Genomic DNA, 19,341 nt, shown 5'->3' with positions numbered 1-19,341 from the left:
ATTTTTAGCTTCAACGTAAGTGAGAACATTTGGTATTTGTCTTTCTGCACTAGACTTAGTTCACTTAACGTACTCTAGGCTCATCGGTGTAATGAGGATGAGAGGATTTCATTTTTTATGGCTGAATAGCATTCCACAGTGCATATATACACCACACTGTCTTTATCCATTCACCTGTTGATAGACAGTTAGGTTGATTTCGTATCGCACCACAATAAACATGGGGGGCAAATATCCTTTTCATGTACTGATTTTCTTTCCTTTGGATATATAGTCAGTAGCGGGATTGCTGGATCACATGGTGGTTTTATTTTTACTGCTTTGAGGAGCCTCCATACCATTTTTCATAATGGCTATACTAATTTACATTCCCAATCACAGTGTGTAAGTTTCCCTTTTTTTCCATATCCTCACCAACACTTCCTTATCCTTTGTCTTTTTGATAACTGCCATTCTAACTGGGGTGAGCTGATATATCTTACAGTTTTGATTTGCATTTTCCTGAAGAATCAGTGTTGAATATTTCTTCATATACTTGTTGGAAATTTGTATATCTTCTTTTGAGAAATGTTTCTTCAGATCCTTTGCTCATTTTTTAATAGTTTTATGGGGTTATTTTTCTGTTGTTTGAGTTCCTTATATATTCTAGGTATTAATCCCTTATCTCTTGATAGGTGGTGCAGCGGGAGTTGTATCTCGAATCACTGGGTCTGTGGGGAAAGGTTTGGCAGCTATTACAATGGACAAGGAATATCAGCAAAAAAGAAGAGAAGAATTGAGTCGACAGCCCAAAGATTTTGGAGACAGCCTGGCCAGAGGAGGAAAGGGCTTGCTGCGAGTGAGTCTCCTGCTAAATCTTTAAGAAAGCCTTAACTTTTAAACGCACTTTAAGATAAGTACTCTAGCTTGTCGGAAGTTTAGAATGTTATTTATGAGACTAGGTTAGTCAGAGTAGCGGTAATGATTAATTGTGGGCTTTCTGGTTTCTTTTTGTTCCCCTTCCCTCTCGTTACCACTTGATCTTTCCACTACATCTGCGGACTTGGTTTGGAGATGGGCTAAAGTAAATTATAATGATGGCAGTTTAGCACTAGTGTGGAGGATGAGGACATGAGGAGCAGGGATGTGTAGTAATGACAGTAACTAGAGGGATGAGGAGCTCTCAGAACACTTCTGTGGAAGGGACATGTGAGAGTTAAATGCTGATAAACCAGGAACTGCCTTTTATTACTTTTTAGTACTTTTGAAATTATGTATGAATCCTGTTTAATTATATAGGTAATGTATGATATTCTCCTTATTATTATGAAAAATTATAAGTTCTCCTTTTAGTAAGTAAAATAATATAAGGCTGGAGTACTCTTTACTCAGCCCTCCTCTCTTTCCAGAGCTGTGTCATCTTTCAATTTAGTGTATATCCTTCAGTTCTCCTTACGTGTGTTTTAGAATATGCAGGTAGTTTTAGTTACTACTGTTACTTGACACTTAAGAATGTATTAATGGATTTATGTTTTACATTGGGCAACTGTAACTGCTGTGTGTGACAGTGATTTATAATGTGTGATGTATTCTCTGAAGTGCTTTATTTGCTGTCCTTGTGAGTTCCATTTATTTTAAATTTTCTACATTTTCACTAAGTTATCTCATTAAAATTTATAATTTGATTTTAGAGCTATTTGGCTCAATTTATTAATTTTGCTGATGTGGAAACTGAGGCTTATAGAGATTGTGTCAACTACTGATGATCCCATACATAGATGATTGGTACCAAGGCCAGATTTAAAATATTTTCACCTACTTTACTCATTTCTGTTATAAAATTTTCAATTTTGCTCCTGTACTGTGCTTTCATTTAAAATTTTCTATGATATAGTATTTATGAAATCATAGTGCTTTCTTATGTGTATATGTTATTAAGTCCTAAATTTTTTTTTTTTTTAAGTTATTTCTGGTATGCCTGTAGAGACCTCTAGTGGTTGGTTTAAAATTAAGCAGCATCCATTCAGTGGAGACTTTATGATTGATTTCTCTTTCAGGGAGTTGTTGGTGGAGTGACTGGAATAATAACAAAACCTGTGGAAGGTAGGTTGAGAATATTTCCTTCTTTTACACAGAAGAGTTGAAGCATGGTAAACCATAGATGTTACTGCTACTGGATATTTGAGAGAATTACTGGCTGGATTTTCTATTCATAGTCTTAAATTATTTAATGAATACATTTTCCTCAGAAAGTAGAGAGGCTAAATAATAGACTAATTCAGACTTTGAATGTCATTTTCAGCAGGGCCATCGATAAGCTGTAATAGATTTCTTTGGACCCTCAATAGCAATTAATTCACTTTTTTGTTTGTTTTTAAAAAAGCACATTGCTTGTTCAGTATAATTCCTATCAAGGTCCCAGTTGGTATCTTTGCAGAAATTGACAAGCTGAATCTAAATTTTATATGGAAATTCAAGGGACCCCAAATAGCTGAAACAATCTTGAAAAAGAACTAAGTGGAAGACTAACACTTTCCAATTTTAAAACTTACTATAACGTTACAGTAACTAAGTGTGGTACTGGCACAAGGATGGACATAAATCAGTGGGATATAATTAAGAGTCTTTAAATGAACCTCTTACATGTGTAGTTAAGTGATCTATGACAAGGGTGTCAAGATAATTTAATAAGTAAAGAATAGTTTTTAACAGATGATACTGTGACAACTTGATATTCATGTACAAAATAAAGAAATTAGGCCCCTACTTACGTCATATATAAAAGTGAATTCAGAATTGATTAAATACCTAAATATAAGAGGAAAATGATACAACTAAGAAGAAAACATAGGAGTAAATTCTCATGACTTGTGTTAGGTAAAGCCTTCCTAGATAGGACATCAAAAGCACAAGTGACAGGTAAAAATTTAAAACTTTTATGCTTCAAAGGACACCGTTAAGAAAAGGAATAGACCACAGAATGGGAGACAAATTTTGCAAATCATACCTCTGATAAGAAAAGACATACCTAGAATATATAAAGAACTCTTACAACTCAGTAATAAAAATACAAATGACCCACCTTAAAATGGACAAAGGATATGAACATGCATTTCTCTAAAGAAGACATACAAGTGGCCAATAAGCACATGAAAGGCCTCAACATTAGTAGGCATCAGGGAAATGCAAGTCAAAATGAGAATGGAATACCATTTCACACCTACTAGGGTGGCTATAACCAGCTGTCAAAGAGGACATGATGAAAGTGGAACCCTCGTACACTGCTGGGGAGAATGTAAAGTGTACAGCCATTTTTGAGGAAAACAGTCTGGTAGTGCCTCAAAAGGTTAAATGTAGAGTTGCCCTATGACCCATCAATTCTAGCTGCATACCTATACCCAAAAGAATGGAAACAGGTGTTTAAACAAAAACATGTATGTGAATGTTCATAGCAGCCGTATTCAAAATAGCCAAAATATGGAAATAATCCAAATGTCCATCACCTGATGCATTAGTAAACAAAAGGTGATATATGCATACACTGGAATATTGTTCAGCCATAAAAAGGAATTAAATATTGGTACATGCTATGAAATGGAGGAACCTTGAAAATATAATGCTAAGTGAAAAAACAAACAGTCCCAGTAGACCACATATTATTATATGATTCCATTGGTGTGGAATGTCCAGAATAGGTAAATCCGTAGTGATAGAAAGTATCTCTAGGTTGGTTGTCTAGGTATGGGATCCGGTGTCAGCAGGGGAAGTAAATTGGGTGGGATTGTATGGGCAGGGGGTAGGAAAAATGGGGAATGATTCTAAATATATATATAGGGTTTCTTTTTTGAGATGATACAAATTTCCTAAAATTGTGTGGTGATGGTTGTACAGGTGAATATACTAAAAAGCATTTAATTTATACACCTTAATGGGTAAACTTTATGGTACATGAGCTATATTTCAATATGTTTCAGATGTTAATTTTTTAAAAAAGTACACTGCTTGAAAAATCTTCTGATGGTTAGCCTAGAAAAAGAGAATGCTTTCTGGTCATTCGTTAGACTATCCAGTTACAGGTACTGATGAAACTCCTATTAGTAGTTAACCCTGTCTTAGCATTACTTGGGGTTCTTATTAAAACACGGATTGCAACAGTCATTCAATGTTGGCCTTATAGCCAGAATTTGGGATTCAGCAGTTCTGGTGCATGTCTAAGTGCATTTCTGACACACTTTGAGCACAACAATTTTATCATGATAGGATTTAAGTTCTTCAGAAAGCCAAATTTTTGACGCTTCCTAGGTAAAACAGTTCAGTATTTGACCAGGGCTGGGTTTGAACCTGCCACTGGGGCCGGCACCCTACTCACTGAGCCACAGGCGCCGCCTGTTGAAGAGTTTTCGAAGAGTTCAAACTTGCTCATGTTAAAATATCTTTACATATTCATTGTCCTTGGTTTTCTGAAGGTGCCAAAAAGGAGGGAGCCGCTGGATTCTTCAAAGGGATTGGAAAAGGACTTGTGGGTGCTGTGGCTCGTCCAACTGGTGGAATCATAGATATGGCCAGCAGTACTTTCCAAGGCATTCAGAGGTAATTGGGTACATACTGTGTGCAATGTATGTGTCTGTGGGCTAATTGTTGCTGGGAGTGCATAAATTGTTTAGAAACTTTGCCTGCTCTTAAAGATCATAAAGTCTAATTGAAAGCTATAGTTTCACAAGGTAGAATGCCACCAGAAATGAATAAAAAAAGACTTTTTCTGTGGCTTAATTTCTCTTTTATTCAACAAATGTTTGTTGGTGTCTACCGTATGCCAGGCACTGTATAAGAATACATGACCTACTGTTTGTTTTTCTTATTTTGGTATTTTCTTTTCTTTTAGGAAAGGGTGGGAGTCTTGGAGTCAGATTCTCACACATTTTCTTACATTTAAACTGATCCCTTATTTAGGGTAGCAGAATCAACTGAAGAGGTGTCTAGCCTGCGACCCCCTCGCCTGATCCGCGAAGATGGCATCATTCGTCCATATGACAGACAAGAGTCAGAGGGCTATGACTTGTTTGAGGTAAGTTGTTTTTCTTGGTCAGGAATGAAGTTGAATTTTAAAAATTACTAGGTCCAGGATTTCATAAATAGCTCCTAAGTTCCTGATTCATGAACTTCTTTCAAGGATTACACATGATTTGTAGAGTAGAATCTGATTATTTGTTTTTTATTTTAGCATAACATGTTCAATAGAAATAAGCGTGAATATTTTTTCTGCATAGGAGCAAAGCCCTTTTTGTGCAGAATAGATAGTTATTAAAGAAGTCATAGGCTATATCACTGTTTCTGTGATAGCTCATTTAGTTTACATAGTTAATTTTGGCTTCCTGCCTTGTAGTTAATTATTAAAATTTCACTGCTTCCATTTTTTCCAACTAAATTAATTTGCCCTAATTTGTAAATTTAGATTTATTTTGGTGAACAGAACTGAAAGAAGAGATGATAAGCACTTATAATCTGGTTAAACCTTTTAAAAAGTAAGGCTTTTTTGGCTTTTATTTTAGTTTTAACTTTATTATATTGAGGTATTTTATATATATATAATATATAATATAATATATAATATATAATTATATAATATTATATATATAATTATATTATAATATATTATAATATATTTTATATATATATATGTAAATTGCTACTCTCTCACGACTGGCTTTCTCCCCAAGGAAATTTATTAATATTTTTCTACCTGAACTTTAAAATAAAGTAACTCTTAATTGTTCATAGCCTTTGGTTTTTATCGTATATGACTACAGTTTATTTTTTTGCACACTTCTAACTTTATTTTCTTTGTTTTTCTGCCTACACAGCAAGAACTGGAAATACAGGAGTAAATGTTTCCTATACTACTACTACTTGATTTCATCCTTAAAAATCAAAACAAACTGTGATATTTATTGACTTGTGTGTCGATGAGACTGTCAATTTTAATGAAATTTTCTTTACAACTCTCACTTCCATCTGAGCTTTTTATAGGGTCTTGATGACAAATAAAAATGGTGGCTTCCTAGTCATACTGTACCAGGAATAAGATGAGTATAAAAGATTAAAGGATGTAGGAAATCAGTTTTTTCCTTTATTTAGTGGGTGAAAGACTATTGAGTTCAGAAACATACTTTTACTATCATTTTGCACATTTTATCTTTTCCTGTGTCACTCATGTGCATTTCTGGTTAAGATGAAGAACAGAACGGTTATTATGCCCAGTCTAATGAATGTGTTCTTTATGTTTGTGAGTCCCAGTGATGGAATTACATAGCTTTCTGTTTCACAGATCACTTTAAATATGCCCAAACTATGAAACTGTTAATTTGGGCATATGTTTTAATAATTGAAGTGTCAGTTGCTCAAATAGTACAAATAGCACATGAATTTGGAGTATACGTCTTCAATCTCTCTTTTCTTTAACCTGTTGGTAATTTTGTAATTACATTATGTTCATTCTAAGCCTTTAGTATTTATGCTTTTGAAAAATTGAATCTCCTTACTGGTTATTGTTATTTCATAATTATTAGTTTTAATTAATGTAAATAGAAGTTGGATGTGTAATTAGGCAAATTGAACATATAGATGTCTTTATTTTTGTAAACTAAACGTTTTCGCTTTTAAATCCTTAAAGAAGAAATCCTTGGAGTATATTCATTATCTTAATGAGAATAAAAATAATTATCTTGAAATTAGTGCCGATAGTTAATTCTCAAAGTTAGTTATGTTTTCCTTTCTTTTTTTAAAATAAATAATGAAAATGTTAAATTTAGCAGTGTCTTAGCTAGTTAACTTTCATGCTTCTCCCAAAAATTGAAACCAAGGTCTAAGCTTAAGACAGAATATGTTGTATAGTTGAAGAAAATGAAACTGTTAAAATACAACTACACAGTTACATTATATAATTTGAAAACCACAGTTATCAAAATAATAAATTGAGTTGTTCATACTTTAAGCCAGCACTTCAAAGAAGAAAGAGTAACATCCAAAGACTAGCCTATGCTAGATATATAAAAGAAACAACTCTGTCCTTAAGGGACCCAGTGTAACAAAATGTGTAAATATTAAGAGGAACTGATGAACTTGTCTTGTGCCTACATAATCTGTGGTTGGCAAAAATGTCATTGCATGGATAGTTTTCTATGGGAATCGAGAACAATAATTTAAGATGTTGTCTTAAGTCATCACTAGTAAGTACTCTTTCCCAGATTCTTAGGTTGAAGTAATATTTTTAAAATTTTCCTGTGTATATTGCTGTTTTAATGAGACTTAATTTTGGGCACTCCAATGACTTGTTAAGATTTTTTCCTTATTTTTATGTACTTTTTGTTAAGCTATTCATGCTAGTAACCTTTTACTTATTTTTTTTTTAACTACTGTATGTCAAAAAGCACAAAACATCAAGAAAATTTTTATTACTTTAGCAACATATAGTCATATTGTCTGATTTATTAATTTTTGGTAGGATTCCAGACCACTTTTTAAACTTCATAATGTATAGGACTTGGTAGTTTTTTCCATGGGTAGCAAGCGTAGACATGGATAATTACGGAATTAGGCTATTTCATCTTTTGCCCATCTTGCTGTGATCAGTTAATTGAGTAAGACGTATTTAAGGAGTGTCCAACACTTTTCCTTCTCTGCTTCAAATTAGAAGAATTACGAGTTGCCTTGGGCCATATGTTAAACACACAGACAACTAACAAAAGCTGATGACCAAACAAAGAGGTCTGTGTATACCTTTCTTGATATCTTATACTATAGATAAGCAAAACAGTCCTCCAATAATCAGGGGTGGCCCTTGGGCCACTGGTTGGACATGCCTTAGACTGTGCTGGATATACAAAAGTAATAAGCCTTCTACCCTTAAATGTCTAAACATAACAAAATGTATAAATAGGAAAGAGCACTAACATGTATAATTATGTCCTCCTCACCCTTAATGTAGTATGAGCATATTCTAAACAATTTATTTGGGGGATCTTTGGATCTTCATTTTCTTTTTCCCCTGCATATTTCACTGTATTCTTTAATACTCAGCTTTGAGAGTTACTAAATTATATACTAGTTTTTAGGATATACTCTTCTATTTATCCTTTGTTCTCTATACATATGTTTTACATATATATATAGAGAGAGAGAGAGAGCGCCAGTATTTTATTTAACATTCATTTTGGTTCACATACTTGTAATCATATGGTAATTATTAATAAAATGTTTCCTTTTAATTTTTAGTTAAATTTTTCTATGTTCTTAGAAATGCTTCATTGACATTTTTAATTCTTGCTTTCCCATCTGTTGAGGTTATGTTCTGTTTTTGGTGATTCTTAATTCTTGACATTAAAATTGTTTCTGCTATTTTACTAATAGTAATAATGCTATGGTAAGCATCATTAAATGTTTTGCCTTTCTGTATCTTGCATTTATTTCTTTAGAATTTATTTGAAAACATTGAATTGCTGGGTAAAAGGCTTTTACAGAGTATTATCGAATCCCTTATTTGTATTTTATCAAGTAATCTGGTTGTCTGTTGCTGTCAGTGACAGAATATCTTAATCTGAATCTCGGGATGTAGTGGAGTTTTGGTAGTGCTTAAAGCAAGGTTCTCTAAAATGAATTATGGTGGGTGCCTATAGCTCAGTGGTTAAGGCGCTGGCCACATGCTCCGAGGCGTTTGAACCTGGCTTAGGCCAGCTAAACAAACAAACAAAAAAATAGCCAGGCATTGTGGTGGGCGCCTGTAGTTCCAGCTACTAGAGAAGCTGAGGCAAGAGAATTTCTTGAGCCCAAGAGTTTGAGGTTGCTGTGCACTGTGATGCCATGACATTCTACCAAGGGTGACAAAGTAAGACCCTGTCTCAATTAAAAATAAATAAATAAATGAATGAATAAAATGTATTATGGTGATAAATGTACTTTACAAACTCTCAGTGTTTTGAAGCACAATAATAGCCTGACAGCTAATGAAAGTGTATGCAAGGTAGGAAGTGGGTAGTACTTCTGGTACTTGCATCTTAAATCTAAATATTTTAACATATTTAAATTTCAACCTAAAGAATGAACTAAATTATTATGTTAATTTCTCATTTTCTCTTTGAAGAAATGGAGACATAAATGTTAAAAGATTTTAGATAATTCACACAGGTGAACTGTGAACCAAGTAACTATTGCTATGAAATCTGCAGTCCTCTCTTCTTTAGAGACTCGTTCTAAGGAGATCCCACTTCTTTGTGGATTCCTCTTCCTTGTTCGTGGCTTTTAGGAATTGTCACAGGATGACTGGGAACCAAGCATCTTCTAAAATTGTACATTCAAGCACTGAAATAATAACATCAAGTGTACTCTCTCTGCTTGTGATCATACTGATTATCCTTTTAATATAATAATATTGCCTTGGTTATAAAATGTTAAAGTCTTAATGTATTTGGTATGTTTATGTTCTGTATTTTCCTATCTATTGTCTGATTATCAATCATGCAGTATAGATAATGTTAATATATTTCATAATATTCATTATAAAAACTCCGGTTGGTTTTTAATGGTATTGACTTAATTCAAGTCACAATAGTTTTGAGATAATTGAAAAAGAAAATAAATGTATTCTAATGGGCTGCTATTTATACTTGAATTATTTTATGCTTTGTCTTTAAAAATAAATTGTACCAGCTATTTTGAAATCTTAGAAATTCTTTATGTCCACATAAGGAATATATTCTCATTATATTTTCCTTTCTATGAGAAATATAATTTGATATGGAAATAAACTTCTGAATGCATGATTCATTTATAAGACCAAATGTTCAGAACATTAAACATTAGTTATCTCGGAATTTTATTCTATGTATAATATCTATTTCTATGTAAATCAGTGGTTCTTAATCTTTGAGAGGGATCACAGACTCCTTCAAAACAATCTGGTGAAAAGTGTGTACTGTCCTTTGAAAAAAGTTGGAGAACCACATTTTCAAAATTTTATATTCTAGGTTAGGTGGTGTATAGACCCACTCCATAGTCCTACCATGGATCCCTCTTTGAGAACTCCTTTAATGTTAACGTGGTAGTTTTATATTAGCATGTGTTTGTTATTTAATTAAAATGTGTGATTATTTCTGGTAGATATTTTAAAATTTCTAAGTTACTATAGAACAAAATGAGTTTTACAAGAAGATAACTTGGTAAGCATTTAAGCCTCCTTTTTCTTTTCATGCAACTATGGAAGTTAATTTATAAACATGCTATGAATGTTTTTCTAGTTTCGGGTGCCAGTGTGCCTTGGTTTCTAATAAACTTTTTCCCAACTTTTTCGTAATTGGCTAATATATGGCATTGTAAATACTTTTTGAATGCACATACTTTCCAAATCTCCAGTCTTGTTTCCCTTTCAGAATCATATCAAAAAGTTGGAAGGAGAGACTTACCGATACCACTGTGCTGTTCCTGGAGGCAAGACGACAATCCTTATGGTTACTAATAGGTATTAACTTGAAGTGACTTTTTTTCAAATGCGACACAGTTGTGTAGATCATAAGAATCTTGAAGGCTAAAATGGCAGAGGATTTAGAGAACTATCCTTCAGTGGCAAAATGTTCATTTTCATAGAATCACAAGAATACAGATCTAAATATGTCCTTTGAGATCATGTATTCCAAGTCCTTCATGTTAGAAATACTGAAACTGAGATTCAATATGGTTTAGGAGCTTATCCAATTATATCATTTCTGAGAGACAAGTAGAGTTCCGACTTGCAGTAGTGATACTATTATATATGAATTCAAATTCAGTTATAGGGGGTTAATTCATGATTCATTTTTTTCTTCTTTTATTTGAGGTGATTAGCATACCCCTTTTAAAGGATAGCATTATTTCCATGTGTAAGTATTTTGGAAATGGTAGATAATTTTTCCAAATAAAAGAACTTGGACTAAGCTACCAAGCTTATTTTCCTGGGATTTGCCCTAGATAACAAGGCTATATATAACATTTTATATCCCAAATGATAATTATAGATTAATAATTTTCAGAACTTTGTAAGTGGTGTGCTTTGTAGGATTAAGACAAATTACTATTTATAATAGGCAAAATCTGCATAGGTTTGTCACTACAGTGTTTTTAAATGTATAGTATTTGGATGAGAAGGAAAGAAAGGAAAACTGAATAGGAGGATTCAGACTTTTAAACCTGTGAGTTTGTTCAAAGAAAAGGTTAATCAGTCATATGAGAGAGAGTTATCCTATTACCTGATTTGCCCTTTGGTTAAGAGGCAGATATAGCCACAAAATGATCTAACAGGGAGATTCTATAAATTTGACAAGTAATTACTTATTTTTATGCCCTTAATTATATATTGTCTCCATTAGATTAAACCAAAAAAGATGTTTATTATATATTACATTTAGATGAGAGTAGAAATGTATTAATTCATTTTCAAATACCTTATATATAATTGAAATAACTAGGCAGTGGAAATCAAGTGTTTTGTAATACTGATTAATATTTATTTGATTTCATGGCATTCTGTGGGAATATTACTATATACATCATGCATCTGGTTTTCCTTCAAGTAAATCGAGAAAGCATAATAACTTTAAGTCTAGTCACTGATGGAGTTTTTAGGAGACGATTAGTAAAATAATATTCCTGACCAGTATAAGACTTAGTCTTCTTGCTAGCTTAAGTAAACTCTTTCTAACAAAATTTTTTTTTATGTGTGAGGTAATTGTTAGCTAATCCATTTGGCCTTCAATGAACTGTTACATGAAAAGAGTAACATTTCTGGGGTGGCACCTCTGGCTCAAAGGAGTAGGGTGCGGGCCCCATATGCCAGAGGTGGTGGGGTTCAAATCCAGCCCTGGCCAAAAAAAAAAAAAGAGTAACATTTTTTCCAAACTCAGGGATTTTTTTGTTTGTTTGGTTGGTTGGTTGGTTTTGTTGTTCTGAGACAAGGCCTTGCTCTGTTGGCCAGGCCGGAGTGCAGTGGTGTGATAAAGCTCACTACAGATTTAAACTCCTGGGCTCAAGTGATCCTCCTGCCTCAGCCTCAGGAGAGCTGGGACTACAGACACAAGCCCCCATACTCCGCTGATTTTTGCTTTTACTTTTTGTAGAGACAGAGTCAGAGTCTCATTGTGTTGCTCAGAAAGGTCTTGAACACTTAGCCTCAAGCAAGCAGTCCTCCCACCCCAGCCTCCCAAAGTGTTGGGAATATAGGTGTGAGCCGCTACGTCCAGCCTAAATTCAGTATTCTTAAAAATAACCTTTTTATTGCTTAAGCTATGCTTATTCATTGTGGATAATGTAGATGAGGGGTCAGCAAACTTTCTTTAAAGGGCCAGACAGTAACTATTTAGACTTCAAGGGCCATGCTGTGTTTTTGAACCTTTTACTCTGTCCTCACAGTGGGAAAACAGCTATGAACAACACGTAAAAGAATGGTCATGATTGTGTCCAGTTATATGTTATTTATTAAAACAGCCCTTGACCTATATTTGGCTCATAGTCCATAGTTCGCCTATCTTAATATAGATAATTCAAAAGATGAAGTTAAGTAATTATACATTCTCACGTCTACCATTTTTCCCAAGGTAATTATTAATAGTTATCCCTTTTCATTCTTAAAAATGTCCTGGTTAGAACAACAAATCATATTATCCCTAAAAACATCTTTTACCAGCAATCTCACCATCCAGACACAGACCACTTAGCTGGCATATCATATTTCTGCAATATATATTTAACATATTTCATAAAAACTATCTGGAAAAAATCATACATTTTAATAATGTTAAGTTTTTCACGTAACAATATACTGTATTATTCTTCCCAAACCATTAAATGTTTTTGACTACATTTTTAGTGACTACATAATATTGCTTTTGTGAATATAAATTATTCAAATACTCCTTTACTATTTGACATTCAGTTTTCCTTTTCCCAGTATTTTATTTTTTTTATATTTGCAGTTCTTTTTTCTGTCTTTTCTCAGAAAAAATTCTTAAGAATGGGATTTATAATTTAAAAGTGAAGATTTTTGAGGTTCTTTCAGTATATTGCTACGTTGTTTTTCAGAAAGGTTATATCACTTTTTTACATACCACTTACAATATATGAAAGTGTGCTTTCTTTTGTGTTTTATTAAGATTTGGTATTATCATTTAAATTTTTATGTTTGCTATCTTAATGAGTGGAAAATGATTTTTTGTTTTAATTAGCATTTCTTTGATTACCAATGAGTATGAAAATTTTTAATATATCAATATCCACTTATGCTTTTTATTCTGTGAGTTACTTGTTCACATCCTTTACTCATTTTTTTTCCTTTACTCATTTTTTATTGATATGTTAGTCTTTTATTTAATGAATTTAAAGAGCACTGTGCAAGTTAATGATATTTGCACTTTTTATCCAATGCATTGACATGCTAATAATTATATATTAGTTTTCCAATATATGTCACTTTAATTTTTCCATATTGAATTTCATCTAGAATTTAATCCCATTTTTTTTTTCTTTATGAGTCTTTAGAAACAAAATATATGTTCTCATGACCTAAATTTCTTAGGCGATAGCTCCACTAGTTGCTCCGAACTCCTCCATAATTTATTTTAGTAATCGTTTTAACAATCAATATATGATAGATACAGGGACACAAAGAAGAAAACTACATCTCTCTCCCTTCATCTAAAGGGGCAACTTACAAATTATCAGTGACATCATAATGTGATAGCTGCTAAAAAAAAAAAAGTAATGCACAGAGACTCTGAAGACATAGAAAAACTCTTTGTCTAGTAAAGGTAGGGACTAAAATGTCTTGGGGCAGGTAACAAGGGGGCCTTTTAGATGAGAGGATACTTTTTTAAAATTATTTTTTATTAAATCATAACTTTGTACATTGATGCATTTATGGGATTCAGGCTACTGCTTCAATATACGATGTGAAATGCTTACATTGAACTAAGTAACACATCTGTCACAATTATACTCATTTCTTAATGGTTTTGAAATGTACCATTGCACCCTGCACATAGATGAGAGGGTACTTGAGCTGAGTCTTACACAGTACATAATGTCACATAGGTAAACAAGGGGCAAGCAGAGACATAAACTATGACACTTTGACCTGTATGATGAATTTGGAATTCCTGGAGGGTGGGATGTTAATGGGGAATTGTTGGGAGATGAAACAAGAGTCATAGGTGGCTGCTCAGGAGACCTTAATGGTTTAGATTTTAGTCATTAATTTGATGGAGAATCAGTGTTTTTAAGGTGTAATCTGTTATTTTATTATTCCGTATCACAGCTTCTCACATAGAGATACACGCGTGCACATGGTACACACACAAGTATTCTCTTTTTTCTTCCAACACTGTAGACTTGTAAACAAGGAGGGATGTGGTGAGGTTTATACTGTGAAGTATAAACTAAACTGAGGTTTATACCTTGGTAGCATTTTGGGTGCTGGATTAGAAGCGGATCAGATAGGAGGCAGGGAGGCCAGTTAGAGACCGCTTAAGTTCTGTGTTGCTGCACAACAGATCACTGCAGAATTCACTTCCAAGCTCATTTGATGTTGGCAGCATTTAGTTCCTTTCTTGACTGGAAGGCATAAATGACTGGAGAGTAAAGAGCAATTAATAGTTTTCCAGGCAAAGCATTTTCAGGGGTTTTGCCTTTATTACTTCCTAGGTTAGAGTACAGCCTGTTCCTTATGTGTTTCAAAGATGGATTTCCTTATCAGTTTTTTGGTTAGTTACAACAAACAATTACACTTTTCTGAATTCTGCAAGATTGGCAGAAGGGAAATTTTTGAAAGTCTGCTCTGTTCCTTGAGTAGTTATCATATCTGCCCTTTATTTGACAGTTATCTAAACTTTTTAAAAATGTGAAGCACTTTTCTTTTTCCAGTGGCAGTTTACTAAGCCACGGCTACCTGTGTTCTTCAGGAAAGTAAAATATTAGTGAGAATAATTGCCTGTCTTTATCACTACCTATACATTTTTTGTTTTCTTTTGCCAAATAGGCGAGTGTTGTATATAAAGGAAGTGGAAATCTTAGGCCATATGTCCGTAGACTGGCAGTGTCCATTTGAAGATTTTGTATATCCTCCTAGCATTGATGAAAATTTGCTAAAAATTTCATCTAAGGTAAGAAAACATGAATCACATCTTTAGGGCTAAGAATTTATTAAATGAGTGGAAACCAATGCTTTCTGACAGTTTTACAGTTAACTATACAAAACATTTGAAGGATTAATGTCATCATTATTGTTATTATTAAATGCTGAGATGTAAAGGAAGCGGTAATTAGTTTATTTGTATAATTGTACTTTCTTTTCTTTTTTTTTTTTTTTTTTTTTGTTGCAGTTTGGCCGGGGCTGGGTTTGAACCCGCCACCCTCGGCATATGGGGCCGGCGCCCTACGCACTGAGCCACAGGCACCTCCCTTGTACTTTATTTTCTAACAGTCCTCGATTGCATAGTGTGAAATATCAGTCTGTTCACCCAAAGAATTCTGATATGTTGATATTTCCTTTTTGATGAATTAAGCATTAATAAATAGAAAATGTTTGTACTTCATATGGATACTCATTTTGCTATAATCTAAGACATTTCTAGAAAAGTTTCTTCTTTAGGCTTTTAGGAGGGTATTAAGAGATTTGGTAAAAACAAAGAGTATATCTAAATTTATCCATATTTTATAGTATTTCACATTTATAGAATATGTAATAATACTTTGCCTTTTATCCTCATGATTTTCTAAGAAAGAACTTTATTTAGTTAGCAAAAATGATACCCCATGTTTTTAGTTCTCAGATTCATGAACTTAACTTTGGAACATGTATTTATTACATATTTTATAAATTTATTTTAATGCCATTAAATTATACATTGTCATTATAAATTTTGTAGTTTCTATCTATATTTGTTTTTCTTAAACAATAATGTTATTTCCATTGCTGAAACTATCTGAAAAACATACATAAAATTGAATAGGTACGAGTACTGTTATCCTTTAATTAATGTTAATTTTTCTTTCTGTGGAAATTTACAAATAAAAGAACTACTCTGTCACCCTACTATTGGTATTTCAGGATTTCCTCATTGTATAGTGTCAAAATTTAAAGAGTGCCTTGATATATGAAACGTAATTTTCAAACTAAGAAAGACTATGTCACTATGCATATATTTTACAGTTTTCCCAGTTACGACTTTTCTTTCACATCAGTGGTGAGAATTGACTCTGTATTTTACGTTGTGTAAAAATTGTATCTGTGAGCTCAGGAAATGAAGGAATGGTTTTTTGATTTGTCAGCTGTGATGTGTTATCAAGTAGTGTTTTTGTAGTCTGTTTATGATAACCTTTTATACAGATTGATATATACTCATCCAATTTTATAAATTCTAACAACTCACACATGGGGCCAGCATCCTTATCCAAGATGATTCATTTTATGTCATCCTTGAATATGTGTATTTGGTTAGTCTACTGATTATAAAATAGAGTTGACATTTAAACATCTAATTAAAGGTTACGATTCGTTTCTTCCTCAGAATAATTTCTTATCTGTCATTGTCCTTTTGAAACAGGAACAGGGTCTGTTCCACAAGAAAGACAGTGCCAATCAAGGCCGCCTTCGGAAGATTTATCTAAACGATACTGCCACAGCAGAGGTAAAAGATTTAAGCAGCACCCTTCACTTTTTTTAACTGAAAGATTAAAAACCAAAAGCTCCTGTTACAGTTAGCAATACCCTTTATTTATCCCCAAAGCTCTTTCAGTTATAACTTATGGTGGATCTATAAGCTTATAACAGTACAGTGTGGACTCAGTAGGGAGAATGGGCTTACTTTCGATCGCGTGTCTGGACTGTACCCTTCTCCTCAGGTGTGGGGCCTGTGTACAGGGCTCCAACTTTTGCTTTTGAACCTTTCCTTTCTCTTCACCAAGAGAGCCTATACTTCTCATTACAAGTCATGATAAGTATTTTGCTTTACAGATTGCATGTAATGCCATTGAGGATGCACAGTCCACAAGACACCAGCAAAAGCTGAGGAATCAGACTTCACTGAAACTCTGCAGGCCCCAGATACCATCTTAATACAGATCTCAGGGGAGAAACTACAACCCATCTGTCTTGTCTATGAATCACTCTGCCTTCTATTGCTAAAGAGAATTTTTCAAGAACTCATAGTTTTATTTTCCTAGGATTGGGTTTTCTACTTTTTTCCCCTTTCGTTTTTACTCTAATTTTGTAACCATGCTTATGTTAGTGATCCACTTGTACAATGCCACCTGAATGGGTCAGGACATTGAAGGAACGTCACTTTAAACTCAGAGGGAAATTTTCATTAGTATTAAAATGTAAACAAAGGGCAATAGGCTTATTTTGAATTAAAGTACTTACTGGAAAATAAGAAAGGAGCTTAGAATGACTAGTGTTGTTTAAAAAGTTTTACCAGTAGGCAGATGTTGGACACTTTGACATTTTGTTTAAGGGTAATTCGTTCAGTAATTGAACTGAGAGAACATTTTTGGTAAAAGAAGTAATTGACTGAAGAAAAGCCAGTAGAGGAGAAATGGTGTTTTTCCTACTTTTTCTAATGGAAACATTGTTTTTCTCCTAAGACAAATGTTTTTACTTTCGTGCATATTTTTCCTCCTTGCATTATAATAAAAGGAACGTGGACAATCAGTCTTTAAAATATCTTATATTTTGTTCTTTGTATTAGAGCACTCACAAAATTTTGGAAGTTATTTACATGCTCACTGAAGATGAACTTGTGGTATAATTATGATTTGCTGATATATGAAAATATTTTATTCTAAGTTTTTCAAGGTTCAGAAATATGTAAGACTCCATATTTTTATATTTCCAGAATTGTTTCTTAGAAGTTGAAAGGCTTTAAAGGGCATCATGAATTAATATTGCATACGTAGAAATGTATTCGAAATACTTATCAAGAAGAATGAAAATTTTCTAGTTGCCTTATATATAAGTAAAATAAGGCTGTGAAAAATAAGTGCTAGATGTGTTCTTTGAGGGAGCAGGCCCGTGAGAATCAGTTCACTGCAGTACTTTGTAGTCTTTTCTGCTCTCACTTAGCTGATCAGAGATACATTGCTTATTAAAACTTTTAAAAAGTACTAAAAATTATTAAATTTTTTTTGAATGAAACTTCATATTTGCTAATGGTATTTAACATGGCATTTACTTCAAATCACTGAATTCATAATGAGATGACAAGGTGGACACACTTGTTCTGCTATTTTTGTTTATTTATGGTGGTGATTCTGTCATTGTTCTTCCTGTTTTTAAAGACCTAGCCATAAAACTTTAAAAATTTTCCTAATGCTATTTAACGTACAATCTGAAAAGGGAATGTGATAACTAATGCCCCAAATGTTTATCTCTGGTAATCAGTGCCTTTTTAATGTCATTTTTTTTCTCTGAAGAAAAGTATCATATATAAAACTTGTTGTTGTAAACCAAATTACCATATTAGTGGTTAATTGGAGTTTATTAAAATGATCACTATAAACAGCTTCATAACAAATGTTCTATTATTTTGTGTCTTTAAAACTGACTTAATCAGGAATTTGGGATATCTAATTATATTTTTCATAGGAATCACAGCGATTGAAAATGTACTGATATTTAAGAAATTATATTACACTGATGGCTTAAAATGTAATGCATAAAATGCATGCATAAAACATTGAACTAAGAAAAAGTATAGAAATTGTTAAGCTCATTTCAGTTCATTTAAAAATAAACTTTCAAGCATGCCTTCATTTTTACTTGATTTAATCTCCTGGGACAGAGGTAATTCATGAGTAAAGTGTAATAATGTCTGTTGTGTTTATTGAAAAATGCTTTGAGAGTTGGATTACTTGCATCTGTATTACTGAGAGAAATAAAACCTGTGATACATCGTTCACAGGTGTGAAATGTTGTGCGTTTGTGTAATTCAGAAACATTTGCTTTTACTTTGTCTTTCCCTTTTCTTCTTCTGATCCTGTAATAGTCAGAAGCTAGATTAAGAGTTATGGAGCACTTTAAAACATGCTAGTCAAGGAAAGCTATTTCCCAGGGATACTGGCCCCTTTAGCACATTGGAGCTCTGTGGCACAGACCTCCAGTACAGGGGAGTGCCGAGAGCGCAGTTGACCAGAGGCCCAGCTGCGCTTTGAAATCTTTTGCTGCATTTGCATTGAGGCCAGGCCTTCCATGATTTCTCTGCCACTAACTGAGCGTGGCAGGTGTACTTAACAGGCCCTTCCTGGGAGACACAGAACTTCTCTGACAGCTGACTTTGGTTTGAAGATGCT

At 33.3% G+C, this 19,341-nt stretch overlaps 1 protein-coding gene across 2 annotated transcripts in view; it reads left to right on the top strand.

Annotated features, from left to right (window-relative positions):
- Positions 1–18,963, top strand: part of VPS13C (vacuolar protein sorting 13 homolog C) — a 217,649-nt gene extending 198,686 nt beyond the window's left edge. The window contains exons 76-83 of one of the 2 annotated variants that reach the window (XM_053595814.1): positions 675–838; positions 2,037–2,082; positions 4,446–4,569; positions 4,930–5,044; positions 10,401–10,489; positions 15,032–15,155; positions 16,599–16,682; positions 17,009–18,963. In XM_053595814.1, coding sequence (XP_053451789.1) covers positions 675–838; positions 2,037–2,082; positions 4,446–4,569; positions 4,930–5,044; positions 10,401–10,489; positions 15,032–15,155; positions 16,599–16,682; positions 17,009–17,110 — 848 coding nt within the window. In that variant the 3' untranslated portion in view covers positions 17,111–18,963. The other variant, XM_053595815.1, reaches the window with a different exon arrangement.
- Positions 18,964–19,341: the final 378 nt, after the last annotated feature.

Source organism: Nycticebus coucang, chromosome 6 (genome assembly GCF_027406575.1).
Source record: "Nycticebus coucang isolate mNycCou1 chromosome 6, mNycCou1.pri, whole genome shotgun sequence".
Classification (NCBI taxonomy): Eukaryota; Metazoa; Chordata; class Mammalia; order Primates; family Lorisidae; genus Nycticebus; species Nycticebus coucang.
Note: the sequence above shows the minus strand (reverse complement) of the source record. Positions and strands in the feature narration are given on the sequence as shown.